This window comes from Mustela nigripes, chromosome 13 (assembly GCF_022355385.1).
Source record: "Mustela nigripes isolate SB6536 chromosome 13, MUSNIG.SB6536, whole genome shotgun sequence".
Taxonomy (NCBI): domain Eukaryota; kingdom Metazoa; phylum Chordata; class Mammalia; order Carnivora; family Mustelidae; genus Mustela; species Mustela nigripes.
In genome coordinates, this window is record NC_081569.1 from 83150232 (window position 1) to 83165771 (window position 15540).

Consider the following 15540-nt stretch of genomic DNA (forward strand, 5'->3'; position numbering starts at 1 on the left):
GCAGGGCTGGATCTTAGGACCCTCAGAACATGACCTGACCTAAATAAAAAGTCAGGCTGCCTTGAACCCTCCAGGAGCCCCATCCAAAGCCTTTCTGGTGTCACACTCCCACTGCTCTTTTGCCATACCCAGCTTGCAAATTCCCATAACTGTTATTAACCCAACCATCAACTCTCTGCTTTTACACTTTGAGCTGCTGAGTGTAGCTAGAGAAAGCAGTAACTGGCATTTGCAACCAGATTTCCTCTCACATACCGTTCCAGACACAATAAAACATTACTAGGTTATTACTAGAGTAGTACTAACGGTGTTCACGCCTGTATTCCCTCCAAGTCACAGTTAATACTACTGGTAGAACAAATATAACACTTTACTCTATAGACAATATACTAATATGCATTTATTTAATAAACTTTTAAAGAGATTTTACCATTTTATCTATCTATCTATCTATCTATCTATCAGGGAGAGAAAGAGAGCACGTGCAGGCACCCAAGAGAGAGCACGTGCAGGCACCCAAGAGAGAGCACAAGCAGGTTCCCCACTGAGCAAGGAGTCTGATGTGAGACTCAATCCCAGGACCCTGGGATTAAGACCTGAGCCAAAGGCAATTGCTTAACTGACTGAGCCCCCAAAGCGTCCCTTTAATAAACTTAAAAAAAAAAAAAAAAAAAAAGATTTATCCACTTATCTGAGAGAGGGAGAGAGCATGAGTGAGGGGTAGGGCAGACACCTCACCAAGTGTGGAGCCCAACGGGGGCTGGATCTCAGGACTCTGAGATCATGACCAGAACCAAGAGCCGGATGCTTAACCAACTGTGCCACCTAGAAACCCCTTCCCTAGTACTTTTAACCAAACAATCAATTTTTCACCTCATTTTAATATATTTCAAACAGCTATCTCGGGTACTGTGGAGCACATAAGGTGAACAAAAAGCTGTGCCTTCAAGAAACTGGTAGTGAGGGAGACAATCAACTATGTAATAAAACCAAAAGAAGTACTTCCCATTCTTCTTCCTCACAGACTGTACCCTGTGCACAATTTAACCTTATCAGTATCTCCCAGTCTGTGACCTTCTATGCGTCTGCAGTGTGTTACCCTCTCTGCTTCTCTCCTCTTCCACACTACTGCATGATACGTCACTCCACTATCTTTCTTACTGGTCCTGTCAACTCTCATTGCTCTTTTTGCCATAACTGGCTTACAAATTCCCACACTCAGGAGCAATTCAACAATCGCCTTTGCTTTCTGAGCTGCTGGTAAGGCTACAGAAAAGTCACAATTGTTTATACTGGTCTACTACAAAATTAATGGTCTTCGATTTGCATCGGCTCTTAATACCACTCAGCACTCTTGAATAGACCTGCTCAGCTCCCCTTCTGATTCCCTTCAGCAACTACTCTCAACTTCTACTTCAACCCTCTAAATTTCCACCCCTCTCTCAACAAGTGACCTGGTTTCCCACATCCCAAAGAAACAACACTAGCAGCTGTTTTCCCTCAGACCTATCAATAAACTCTCTTACAGGGACGCCTGGGTGGCTCAGTTGGTTAAGCAGCTGCCTTCGGCTCAGGTCATGATCCCAGCGTCCTGGGATTGAGTCCCACATCGGGCTTCTTGCTCAGCAGGGAGCCTGCTTCTCCCTCTGCTTCTGCCTGCCATTCTGCCTGCCTGTGCTCGCTCTCTGCCCCTCTCTCTCTCTGATAAATAAATAAAATCTTTAAAAAAAAATAAAAAATAAAAAATAAACTCTCTTACAAAAAAAAATCTAACCTCATCATCTTTTCCACTTTTTCATAAGTAGTGTCCATCTGTTCACCCAAGCATTTAACTTTGCTGTCTGCTTTAGGACCTGCTCATACACTGCTCTTCTAGTTAAGGTTAGACTCTGTTTCACAAATCCTTCACACACTAATTTTTAAATCCAATAACTTTTTACTCTTCTTGTCCTCTCTGCAGTATTTTTGCCTTAGTGATCATTTTAATTCCTTTAAACTTTCTCAACTTCTGGGGACTTCTCTCATATCCCTCCTACTTCTTTCAGCCCTGTCAATTGATCTGTTCTTCCCTATAATCCTTAAATGTTGGTTTCCACAGGTGCTATCTAAACTGGGCAATCTCAGCCATTCTCGACTGTAACTCCTAAGTATTTATCATCAATTCAAACCTCTTAAATTCCCAATCATACTTTCGCAGTACCAACTAGACATATCTGACTACAAGTACTCGCTTATTAAACAATGGAGTGCCAGGGCACCTGTGTGGCTCAGTGGGTTAAAGCCTCTGCCTTCAGCTCAGGTCATGATCCCAGGGTCCTGGAATCAAGCCCCACATCGGGCTCTCTGCTCAGCAGGGAGCCTGCTTCCCCCTCTCTCTGTCTGCCTCTCTGCCTACTTGTGATCACTCTCTCCGTCAAATAAATAAATAAAATCTTAAACAAACAAACAAAAAAACCAGAGTGCCTTCAATGTGCAAAACCACTGTCCTAGGAGCTAGGGATAGAGCAGTGAAAAGACACAATCCTCACCCTTTCAGGAAAGGGACATAGCATCTCTTTGCTATGTCCCTTCCTTCATCCTCCCTTCTGATTTAATTATACCTTCATCATTTTTCATCTGGACTATTACAACAGCCTGTTAACTGGCTTCTCTGCTTTGTGGAAGAAAGATACCTTATAGGTACTTCAAATCCGACATATATGAAACCAAACATTTTATCTACCTCAGTTCTTTTACCCTGCATTCCTCATTTTCTCCTTCTCCTCTGCCCAGCCCATGTACTTCTACAGTCACTATACCCCACCAATTCTACCTCCTAAGCATCTCTTTGCTATGTCCCTTCCTTCATCCTCCCTTCTGATTTAATTATACCTTCATCATTTTTCATCTGGACTATTACAACAGCCTGTTAACTGGCTTCTCTGCTTTGTGGAAGAAAGAATCAACCTCTACATCAGAGTAATCTACAGTGCTATTTTCATCTAGGTATAGGTCTTTCGCAGCTTAAAATCCCCAAGGACTTCCCACTGCCTGGAATCTTAATTATTATGCAATTTACACTTGATCTATACTATCCATTATCTACCCTTGCTTCCTGTGAGAACAAGTGCTCCAGGTGGAACCAAATTACCTACCCAGGCTACCCACTCTGCTGGCAAGCCTTCCCCTTCCATGAGAGCCTACAAAATTCCTGGTCAATATTTAAGGCTTAGCTCATTTAGGTAACAGCACAGCAGTTAAAAGAGTGCCAGACCTGGAGCTAGACCGCCTGAGTCTGACTTCAGCTCATATTGGCTGTTACAACCTTGGGCAAGTTATTTAATCTCTCTGAACCTCAGATCTCCTTTCCAAACTAGAAAGTAGCAGCTACTAAACAGGGATTTGAGAATTGAGTGAGTATATGGAAAGTACCTGGACCACAGTAAATGCTAAGTCAGTATGCAGTTATCATTATGGCTTCACGTCCCTTCTCCCAAAAGCAAACACTCCCTCCTTTGTACTTCTACGGCACTTTATCATAAGTCTGCCACTACACTGTGATGGTCTTAAGGCAGGAACTTTCTCTTTTTCCTTTGCCAACATTCATCTTCTTATCCTCTGCCAACATAATCGATGTCACATTTTTATCTTAAGTATCAATAAATGTGGAATATGCTCAAACTAAATGCTGTGCAGGTACCAAAGAAAATGCCAACATGTGGCCAAGTCTTCAAAGATAAATCAAATTTCAAGTGGAAAAAAAAAAGGTGAGAAAAAAAACAACAACATTCTGCCACATTAATAGGCATGGATAAAGCAGACATTAAAGTACCCTGGCAATGACAAGCAGACTAGAATATGTCTAGTGTGACAGAAATACTGAGAAATGAAGCCAGCCTGAAAATGTCATGAACGGTGTTTAATGCTAGCCCAAGGAGTTTGAACCTTACTGCAAGAAGCACTGGGTCCAGGTAAATGCTTTTGACTAGTGTGGTTATATGATTTAATCATTTAAAGTCAGGAAACTTTAATGGCAAGCTGGACTGGAAGGTAGACAGAAAGGATACAGAGACTAATGACAGGTAACAAATAGCAAGGACATTAAGGGGGCCCTTACTCATTAAAGATGGGCTAAACATTTTTGAGATGAAATTAACTGGCCTTGGGGACACCTGGGTCAGTTAAGTGTCTGCCCTCGGCTCAGGTCATGATCCCAAGGCATCAGGCTCCCTGCTCAGCGGGTAGCCTGCCTATCCCTCTGCCTGCCACTCCCCCTGCTTGTGCACTTTCTGTGACAAATAAACCTTAAAAAAAAAAAAAAAAAAAAGAAATTAACTAGCCTCAGTGACTATTCTGATATGGAGATGAAGGACAGGATTCAGAAGTTTCTTGCCTGCGTGACTGGAAAATGATAATATAACAAAGATGAGAGATAAAGAGGGAGGAGGAAGGCTAGGAATCCAGAAGAGGGGTAGTTACTCCACCTGAAGTAATTCTAAAAACAGTAAACATATTATTTACAATTAAAAGCAAATGCTAAGCAAATTCTGCCAACAATGTGTTGGCACTTACTGCTTTTATTTAACAAGCACATCTGAGCAAACTGTGTCCAGTTCAAAGGGCTCATTTGTTTACTAAATAATATGTTACTGTCCTTCATTTTGGAGAAAAATGGCCTATTATGTAGAGGTATGGCTGAAGAGTGGCCAGTAATTTTCAATATTGTGTATTTCTTAAAGCCTGCTTTTTAAGTTTTCACAATTCAGTATTTTTTTTAAGGCAGTAAGATTCTCTTCTGATCCAAAAATCATGATGAAAATTTAAGGCTGCTTAAGAATGTATTTATAAGTATTAACTTTAATTTTGCTTACTTGTTGCTCTGTAGGAATGCTTACATTCTTTTTGAGTCTGTGACTTATATAAAAATTTCTATTGAGGGGCGCCTGGGTGGCTCAGTGGGTTAAAGCCTCAGCCTTCGGCTTGAGTCATGATCTCAGGGTCCTGGGATAGAGTCCTGCATAGGGCTCCAGCCTGTTTCCCCCCTTTCTCTGTCTGCCTGCTTCTCTACTTGTGATCCCATCAAAAAAATAAATAAATAATCTTTAAAAAAAAATTTCCTATTCATACATGCACTTCATGCTTTTTCTCTCTCAAAAGTTTCTTAAAAGGCTGAACACAATAACCTAAAATAAAAGTACAATGTCTAAAAGTTCTAATTATGGCAATCTATTTCTATCAGAGCAAACACAATATAAGGAAATTTAAACAGGCCAGATATTTGTTCCTGAATGATGAAACAGCAGAGTAACTATGAAGTTGTAATCAAACTTCAGTGCACAAAAGAATCTTCTTGGGTGCTTGTTGAAAAAGTAGTAAATGACAATTACACAGGATTTAAAAAAAGAAGTATTAATCTGTCCTCCCTACTTCATGAGATTCTGATTTACTAGGGCAGGGCCCAGAAACTTGTTTTATTTTCCAAACACCCCAGGTGATTCTGAAGCAAATGTTTCAAGGTCACTTTGAGAAATACTTATACTGGCCCTGGTATCAGAAACATGGTTTAGTTTAAAGTCCACCTCTCCCCCTCATTGGCTGTGTGACCTTACACCGCTTACTTAAGTTTCCCCAAGGTTCAGATTTCTTATCTGTAAAAGGCGAATACTAAAAGTTTCATAAGGATGATGAGAGAATATAATGAAATAATGCTTATACAGTACTTAACACAGTGCCCACCTATAATTATTACTATGATTCACCCATTTCCACAAGACAAGAAATAAGGAAGAACTGGACATATATACATATTAACCATGACAACCTAAATGCTTTGTAATTCATGGTAACGTTTTTTTATTTCCTTCTGGTAAGGCACGCTCTTTGTCTCTCTTTCCCTCTAATTTTGTTATACATGAAAAAAGTTTTTAAATATATTACATTATGTGCTTCAAGCTTTATAAACAAATCTTACCAAAGGCGTAAGGCAATGAAAGCAAATATTAACTAGAAAATACTCTGCTTTTCATATCAAAATAAATACCACCAAAATGTAATTTTTAAGTGACCATCTAATGCTACTGTCTTATGCCAGAACATATAGATACACATCTACAGTTTTTTAAAACTCACTAGAAACTAAACTTTTTAGAAATAATCAGAAATCCTATATGATGCTTTCACACACCAAATTCTAAATGATGCTTTTGTGTAAACTGAGAAATTTATTAAAACATCATTTATAAAAGTAGGCAGCCCCGTTATCCTTCTTACCATCTGAAAACTTCGCCAGTTAATACTAACTACCTCATCTTTTATTTAAAAAACAGTAATATCCTACAAGAATATTTTGTCACCTGCCAAAAATCGACTAACTGATGTGTCTTTCACATTACCGAACATGAATAAGTAAAGGCAAAATGGGAAACTGAAGTGCAGGCTGTTAAATGTGATGGACCCGAGGAACCTTGCTGAGCTGCAATCACCATATATCAATATTTTTCAAGCGCTTACTTGTACAACGTACCCCCCTCCCCCAGCTTCAGACAAGGCAAAAGAGGGGAGACAACAGGAGGGAGGAATTAGAGCCTGGAGGCCTTTTCTTAAGTGGCAGGCAACTGGCCTCAAACCACCACCGCGGGAACTCCGCAAAAAAAAATGTATGTTTTTGGATATTAAGAAACGTGAAGGCACCATGAGCTTCCAGCACTTTGCAAAATCTGGTACGATACTGAAGAAGAGTTAAGGTTCGGCAACCGTAAAATTCCTTGCAAACGGGTAATTTACAAAAAGCCTGTACTCTGTTTTAGAAGGTGAGAAAAGTGGGAGGCAGCGGGTTCGACGTCCACAACGGGAGAAAACTGAGGGTGCCACCACAAAGGTCTGAGAATGGGTTTTCATAGCCCCTCAAAGCGTCGGGGGCTGGGGGGTAAGGATCCAGCTCCGACCTCCACTTCCACTTCCCACCTGCGCCCCAAGCCGGGCGGGGGAGGAGGTCCAAGGGAGGGTCTGAGGCGGGGCGGGGGACAGGAAAGCTGCTGTGGGTCCCCAGGAAATCAGAACCGAGCGCCCCCGAGGGAGGAACGGCTGCAAGAGGGCGGGGCGCGGTGCAGCGAGGAAACCGAAAGGAGGACGCCGGAGAGAAGGTGCCGCGCGACTGGGGGCCCTTCCTGGTACCACACCCAGGGGCCAAGGCGGGGGCGAAAGGGTCCCGTGAGCGAGAAGAAGGCAGAACTTACTCCGCGGTCCTCCTCCGAGAGGAAGTCGGGGCCGTCGTCCAGGCCTTCCTGCGGGGTCGCCGGACCCGGCGCACCAGGGGAAAAGATGGAGTTGGGGAGACACAAAGGGAGACATTAGTGCTAGGCCGGCGCGGCCCCCGCGCCCGCCCCGCGCCCGCCGCCCCCACCGCGCGCCCGGGGCTCGGCGCCGCTGGAACACCCACCATCATGGCTGCTCCGAGGCGAGGGCCAGCGCACGCGCGCACCGCACCGCGGGGCCGGAGGGAGCCGGCAGCAGCGGGAGAGGCGGGGCTGGTGGCGGCAGGAGGAGGCGGGGTCTCGGAGCAGCCTGCCCCGCCCCGCCCTGGCGCGGGGGGCCGGGGGCGGTAAGCTGTGGGAAGGGGGAAAGCAGGGCCCTCCGCCCGAGGTTGGAGCACCCCAGTCGGAAAGGGCCCGTAGGCCCAGACCCACATGGCTGCGGGCAGGTCGTGACTGGCCGGCTCTGACCCGGAAGGGGCCGAATGCCACCTGGGGAGCTGTCCAGTTTCCTTTCCCTTAGGGCTGCAGCGGAAAAAAAAAAAACAAACGAGCGTCCTCCGGAAGCCAAATAAATCGCCTAGTCTTTGTATTATGCCACACAATAATTAATCACAATATTTTGCCTATAGAAATTGTGGGAACTAAGGGCCTTCGCACAGTGAGCTGTAATCAAGCTTTTACGGTTGGTGAGGTAATAACCTCAGGGTTTAGGGTGCTAATGGTTAAGAACTATAAAAGTGAGCTGTTCCCGTTACAAGAGCATTTCTTTCCTTTTTATGAACGAGCGCCTCCAGACCTACTCTTAACTGTCCGGCCGGACAGCACCACATGGGTCTCCACAGGCAATTTAAAGGATGGGACAAAATCATTCCTTAACCTTTGCCCCATGTCACCTTTTACGCACGCGGACACACGGGCAAATGTACATGCCATCCTTGTGCTTCCAGTCACTTAATGGTATCGGCATGCTTCCACTTTTCAGACCAGAAACCTCCAAGTCCTATTCAAATCCTTCCTTCTCCCTCACTCCTCACTCCATTTAGTAACAGATTCTGTTGCATCTGTAATTTATTGTCTCATCTCTTAAATTAGTCCCAATCCTCCCTCTCCTCCCATCCACAGCAATTACCCTCAGTATCTGCCTGAACCCTTGCAATACTCTCTTAACTTTTCTTATTTTCATCTCTCTCCGTTCTACATCTTGCCACCAGTGGTTCGTTCTTTCTCTTTCTTTCTTTCTTTCTTTCTTTCTTTCTTTCTTTCTTCCTTCCTTCCTTCCTTCCTTCCTTTCTTTCTTTCTTTCTTCCTAAGATTTTATTTGACACAGAGAGAGAGAGAGGAGCACAAGCAGGCAGAGCAGCAAGCAGAGAGAGAAACAGGCTCCCCGCTGAGTAGAGAGTCCAATGGTGGGGCTCCATCCCAGGAGCCATGACCTGAGCTGAAGGCAGATGCTTAACCGACTGAGCCACTCAGGTGCCCCTCCAGTTTTCCTCCTAAGACACAGACATCAATGATAAGGCTGCTAACCCTGTCCATGATCTTTACACATTTTTATTACATTAAGGTCCAACTCCTCCGCCTAGCATTTAAGGACTCCACACTTGACTCTCTCCCTATTCTGCCAGGCCCTTTGTCCTATCTTGTTGAATTGAAGCTCTTACAAAAATAATGTTAAACTATTAATAATTTCTTGAGAACTTCTTGTAGCTTTCATTTTGTATGTAAGGAGAACTGAGGCATAGAGAAATTAAGTTACTGCCCAAACAAGGGTTATTCTCCACTTGGGTGGGGCGTGGCTTTATTTTTTGTCTTTTGTTTCTTGTTTTCCAGTGCATTGTAGTAACTACTGGAGGAGTGTTTTTTTCCACTGGGAGTCATGAGGCATCATGCGGTGTCAGTATAGTGTGATGAAGTGTCAGGAGGAATGTTCTAGTAATTTGTTGTTGGTGAAAAGTACCAATATTTCCTATTTTGTTTTTGGATTGAAGGTAATGCCTGTAGAGCTCTGCTTCCTAGATGAAGAGAGAATGGAGCTACAGTTAAAGAAAGGGATTTGCATACAGCTGATAGGAGGGTAAGTGTGTCCTATGGACAAAGATTGAGAAGTGTCACCTAGGACCACCTAAATGTCTCTGATCATTAACCAAGGGTTTCAAGACTCAAGCCAAGACCGGAAACATTGTACAGAAACACTCAAATTATCAAATGTTAAACTTAGAAATCACTAGTTAAAAGCAAGATTTAAAATATGAGTAGCCAATGGGCGCCTGGGTGGCTTAGCCGGTTAAAGCCTCTGCCTTCGTCTCAGGTCATGATCCCGGGTCCTAGGATTGAGCCCCACATCAGGCTCTCTGCTCAGTGGGGAGCCTGCTTCCCTTTCTCTCTCTCTGCCTACTTGTGATCTCTGTCTGTGAAATAAATAAATAAAATCTTAAAAAAAAAAAAGAGTAGCCAAATAACATTATCAACAGAGACATTTAATAATTACTGCAGTTAAAATCAATGGCTGATGGGGCACCTGGGCGGCTCAGTAAGTTAAGCCTCTGCCTTTGGCTCGGGTCATGGTCTCAGAGTCTTGGATCAAGCCTTGCATTCGGCTTTCTGCTCGGCGGGGAGCCTGCTTCCCCCTCTCTCTCTGCCTGCCTCTCTGTCTACTTGTGATCTCTCTCTGTCAAATAAATACATAAAATCTTAAAAGAAAATCAATGGCTGAGGGCGCCTGGATGGCTCAGTCATTAAGCGTCTGCCTTTGGCTCAGGTCCTGGGATTGAGCCCCACTTCGGGCTCCCTGCTCTGTGGAAAGCCTGCTTCTCCCTTTCCCACTCCCCCTGCTTGTGTTCCCTCTCTCATTGTGTCTCTCTCTGTCAAATAAATAAATAAAATCTTTAAAAAAAAAATCAGTGACTGAAAATTCACATGAGTAGAGAACCCAACCTTGAAATAATAAAGTTATTCATTAATACCTGAGCCTATCTATCTAGGTAAAGGTCTCCAACTATACTTTGTAAATGATAAGAAGGAATTATCAGTAACAGATACTAACAACTATCAGAGGGGTGCCTGGGTGGCTCAGTGGGTTAAGCCTCTGCCTTCCGCTCAGGTCATGATTCCAGGGTCCTGGGATTGAGCCCCACATCAGGCTCTCTACTCTGCGGGGAGCCTGCTTCCTTCTCTCTCTCTGCCTGCCTCTCTGCCTACCTTTGAGCTCTGTCTGTCAAATAAATAAATAAAATCTTTAAAAAGAAAAAAAGGCAGTTGCAGAGTTTAAGGAATATCAAAGGAAAAGAGATTAAAATTAGCTCACACAACAGATTTTTCTGCTACTTACAGAATAAATTGAGAAGATATTAAAACTGAACCACTTCTCTAGTATTATTTTTTAAAGAGTTATTTATTTATTTTAGAGAGAGAGAGAGACACACACACACACACACACACATACACACAGCATGAGGGGGAGGGGCAGAGAGAGAGGGAGAGAAAATCCCAAGAAAGCCCCACACCAAGCGTGGAGTCTGACATGGGGTTTGATCCCAGAACCCTGACTGAGTCATGACCCGAGCTAAAACCAAGAGTTAGTTGCTTAACTGACTGTGCCCTCCCCCACCAGGAGCTCCTTCCCTAGTACTTTTAGCCAAATAATCAATTTTTCATCTTGTTTTAATAGATTTTTGTGAAATTACCTGCTTCTATATAAATTTCACAAGCATATTGTGTTGAATCACAATCTGATTTTTTTTTTAAAGACTTTATTTATTTATTTGAGAGACAGAGATCACAAGTAGGCAGAGAGGCAGGCAGAGAGAGAGAGGAGAAAGCAGGCTCCCCGCCCAATAGAGAGCCCGATTCGGGGCTCGTGGGATCATGACCTGAGCCAAACGCACCGAGCCACCCAGGCGCCACTCACAATCTGATTATTTCATAGATTTAGTTACTTAAAAATAAAATATTATAGTTTGGAGTAGATACTAAATAGTGTTTCAAAAACAAACGTACTGGAAGATTTTAGAGAAAAGTAAACTTTTAGAGAATAATAAACAAGTCACTTTTAAATTTTGGGAAAATAAAAAAATATATTTGCTTTGAACATTTTTATCAAACAAAAACCGACTTTTTTTCTAGAAGAAAAACTTAAAAAAACTGAAATGATGATTATTTAATTAGATTTAGAAAAAAACTGTTTAATGCCTTTTATCATGTTCTCATCAAAGAAAGTTTCACCAAAATGTATTTTTATCAACTCCTCATTTCCTCGAATTCTAGACCATTTCTTGTTTTGGACAACCTTTGGGTCCTAATTCTTCCCTTCTCCCTGGGAGTTATATTACAACAAAATTCTCTACAGAAAGATTGCTGAACCCTGTTTTTTCCAGTTATATCAGTCAGGGTGTGTTTACCTGCAAGTAACAGAAAACATCAATTCGAATAAACTGAGCAGTACAGAAATGTGTGATCTCACAACAAAAAATAAGGAGTCTCTGGGCATAGTACAGATCTTCCTCACTTTATGATGGTGTTACAACCTGATAAAACCATCATAAACTGCAAATATCATAATTGAAATTTCATGTAATACACTTAACCTATTCAACATCGTAGCTTAGCCTACCCCACCTTAAACATGCTCAGAACACTTATATTAGCTACAGTTGGGCAAAAAGCATCTAACACAAAGCTTATTGTACAATAAGGGTTGAATATCTCATGTATTCATTGAATTCTGTACTGAAAGTGAAAAACAGAATGGTTGCATGGGTACAGAATGGTTGTTAAGTGTATTGGTTGTTTACCCTTGTGATTGCATGGCCAACTGGGAGCTGTGGTTCATAAACCACACTTTATTTAAATAAATCAATAAGCAAACAAACAATACAGATACCGTATATAGAAGATCAAAAAATAAAGAGTCATGTCTCAGGAAAATGAAGGTGGAAAAGTGAATGTTCCAGAGATGAAAATTACTCTTAGAGAAACACAATCAACTCCCACTTTCCTGGGATTCAGCCCTGGGAATCAGTACCAGTCGTGGACCAGCTGAAATAATCTTGACCATAGTGCCTGAGGACCAAGAGAAAAAGTGACATCATCTCTACAGAACCCTGACCCCAAGGCACATGCGGATTTATTGATTAATGTTCATACCTCTAATTCTATTTGGAAGAATTCCTTTTAGAAGCCAAAGACCATTACACTGAAGTCTAGCACATTTTCTTTTGCCTATTTTATTTTATTTTTAAAGATTTTATTTATTTATTTAAGAGAGAGGGGGAACACAAGCAGGGGGAGTGGGAGAGGGAGAGGCAGGCTTCCCCCTGAGCAGGGAGGCTGATGTGGGGCTTGATCCCAGGACCCTGGGATCATGACCTGAGCTAAAGGCAGATGCTTAATGACTGAGCCACCCAGATGCCCTCTTTTGATTTAAACATGAGTTGATAAGGACAGAGACATAGAGGACAGTTTAGTGTTGCTCCATGCCTAGAACAAAAGCAGCATATATATTATGTTAAATCATTTCTAAGTCGTATTTCAATATTGATGATTTGAAACCCTCATTCCTCCATCACAGAGCTGCAGGGGAGGGAGGAGACAGAAACCTGCAAGAAATACAGGGAGGTGCCCAACACATGACACTCATAAGTAGTTAGAAAAATTAAAATGGTATTAAAATAATTTAAGGTTTCCTACCCCTCTATTCCCAGATGTGAAATGCTTTAGGAGAAGGGAAATGTATGTTTAGACATATTTTCTTTCATCTTTTGTTATATTCCATTATTTCACTTGAGGATTCGGGTCCTACAGAGAAAGCAGAAACAAAGAGTGCAAATCTTCCGAACAATTTTTGAAATAAAATTAATTTGAAAAAATTTTAAAAGAGTTAACTAAATTGTTGGATGCTATGCCACACATAACCCATTGTTTCTCTAGTTAAGCATTTCTTGCTTTTTTTTTTTTTCTAGTTAAGAATTTCTGCCTTCAGAACAAAAGCTACACTTCCCTCACATAAGATATTCTACTACTCTAGGGATTTTTCACCCTTTTTCTTTCATGTCCGTGTGTGTGTGTGTGTGTGTGTGTGTGTGTGTGAGAAACATTTTCACTTCTTATTTTGGAACCTGGGATTTTTTTTTTTTTAAGATTTTATTTATTTATTTGACAGACAGAGATTACAAGTAGGTAGAGAGGCAGTCAGAGAGAGGAGGAAGCAGGCTCCCTGCTGAGCAGAGAGTCCGATGCCGGGCTTGATTCCAGGACCCTGGGATCATGACCTGAGCCGAAGGCAGAGGCTTTAACCCACTGAGCCGCCCAGGAGTCCTGGAACCTGGATATTTTTAGAAATCCTTGTTGCAAAGAACGTTGACCCAAGATGTCTCCTGAAAAAGTGATTAATCCAAAAAGCAAAACTCAGCAACTTCAAATCATTTTTGGATACTCCCTCTACTCACACTGATATCAATGCTATATGTTTTCATCTTTTAAAGATTGAATTCAGGAGCTGAGAAATCCCATGTCTTCTCTTAGTCAGAGTCATATCACATTAACTTTTAGAGCTGGGTCCTTTCATTCTTTTGGTTGATGAACAGATAATTAACCTTAATGTTGACAATTTACATTCATTCTGCTGACATAGATGGCGTATAAATTTTTTCAATACCAGATGAAGTTTCCTTGATGAAATTTCAGTTTGGTGGTTGAATTGAGCACTCTCTCGCTCTCTCTTTTTTTTTTTTTTTTAAAGATTTATTTGTTTGAGAGCAAGAGAGAGAAAGCATGAGTCAGGGAAGGGGCAGAGGGAGAGAGAGAGAGAATCTCAAGGCGACTCTGCTGAGCCTGAGTGCTGAGCCTAATCCAGGGCTCAGTCTTACGATCCTAAGACCATAACCTGATGGTACCCAGTGCCTCTGGACTGAGTACTCTTATGTGCAACATTGAGTGAGGTATGGCAATTTTCAAAAAGAGTTCCATGGGACTATTAACAGGTTTCTATAAACATGCTTTTTTTAAAAAAAAATTTTTTTAAATTCTTTTTAAAAATTATTTATTTATTTATTTTAAAATAAACATATTATGTGTTTTTATCACCAGGGGTACAGGTCTGTGAATCGCCAGGTTTACACACTTCACAGCACTCACCATAGCATATACCCTCCCCAATGTCCATAACCCCACCCCTCTCTCCCCACCCCCCTCCCCCCAGGAACCCTCAGTTTGTTTTGTGAGATTAAGAGTCATTTATGGTTTGTCTTTTTTTTTTTTTTTTTCAATTTTATTTAAGTAATCTCTATCCCCAACATGGGGCTCAGACTCAAGACTCTGAGCTCAAGAGTCTTATGCTCTTCCAGCTGAGCCAGACCAGTGCCACTATAAACATGCTTTGTAAAGCATTTGTTACAAATGTGTTCTGCTAGGGCACCTGGGTGGCTCAGTCGTTAAGCATCTCCCTTTGGCTCAGGTCATGATCCCAGGGTCCTGGGATTGAGCCCCACACTGGCCTCCCTGCTTAGTGGGAAGCCTGCTTCTTCCTCTCCTACTCCCCCTGCTTGTTTGTGTTCCCTCTCTTGGTGTCTCTCTGTCAAATAAGTAAATAAAAAAATTTGTTTTTAATTTATTTGTCAGACAAAGAGAGAGAAGAGAGCCTGCACGCAGTCGGGCAGGCAGAGTAGCAGGTAGAGGCAGAGGGAGAAGCAGGCTCCCCCCAGAGCAAGGAGCCTGAAGTGGAACTCTATCCCAGGACACTGGGATCATGACTCAAGCCGAAGGCAGCCGCTCAACCAACTGAGCCACCGAGGCGTCCCTAAATAAATAAAATCTTTAAAAAAAAAAAAGTGCTCTGCCAGATCTTACCTGATGTGTTTTTAAGGACAAAGTTCAGAAGAAGTTGAAGAAATTATCTCTTTACACACATACATCTCTGAAAGTAAATAGCAATTGCCAGGGGCTGGGCAGGGTTGGGGGAGAAATAGTGACTGCTACTGGGTATGTGGTTTCTTTTTACAGTGTTGAAAATGTTCTGGAATTGGATAGTTATGATGGTTACTTTTTAAAATATATTTATTTATTTTACAGAGAGAGAGAGCACAAGCAGGGGAAGCAGCAGGCAGAGGGAGAGGGAGAAGCAGACTCCCCGCTGAGCAGGGAGCCCGATGTGGGGCTCCATCCCAAGACCTTGGGATCATGACCTGAGCCAAAGGCAGACACTTAATTGACTGGTCACCCAGGTGTCCTTGAATAGTATACTTTGAAAGAGGGCAGGTTATAGTATGTGAATTATATCTCAATTTAAAAAAAAGAATGAAGTAACTTCAGGGAA

General features: G+C 42.3%; 1 protein-coding gene and 1 long non-coding RNA gene across 3 annotated transcripts in view; one reads left to right on the top strand and one right to left on the bottom strand.

Moving 5' to 3' along the window:
• The window catches only part of SNX6 (sorting nexin 6), a 60873-nt gene extending 53170 nt beyond the window's left edge, over positions 1-7703 (bottom strand). The window contains exons 1-2 of the mRNA XM_059373069.1: positions 7418-7703; positions 7215-7262 (exon numbers count right to left, since the gene is read on the bottom strand). Of these exons, the coding sequence (XP_059229052.1) occupies positions 7215-7262; positions 7418-7666 (297 nt within the window). The 5' untranslated portion in view covers positions 7667-7703. The remainder of the gene's footprint in view (positions 1-7214; positions 7263-7417) is intronic.
• Positions 6922-15540, top strand: part of LOC131999878 (uncharacterized) — a 45119-nt gene continuing 36500 nt past the window's right edge. The window contains exons 1-2 of one of the 2 annotated variants that reach the window (XR_009399124.1): positions 6922-7121; positions 9221-9306. This is a non-coding gene — a long non-coding RNA (uncharacterized LOC131999878). The remainder of the gene's footprint in view (positions 7122-9220; positions 9307-15540) is intronic. The other variant, XR_009399123.1, reaches the window with a different exon arrangement.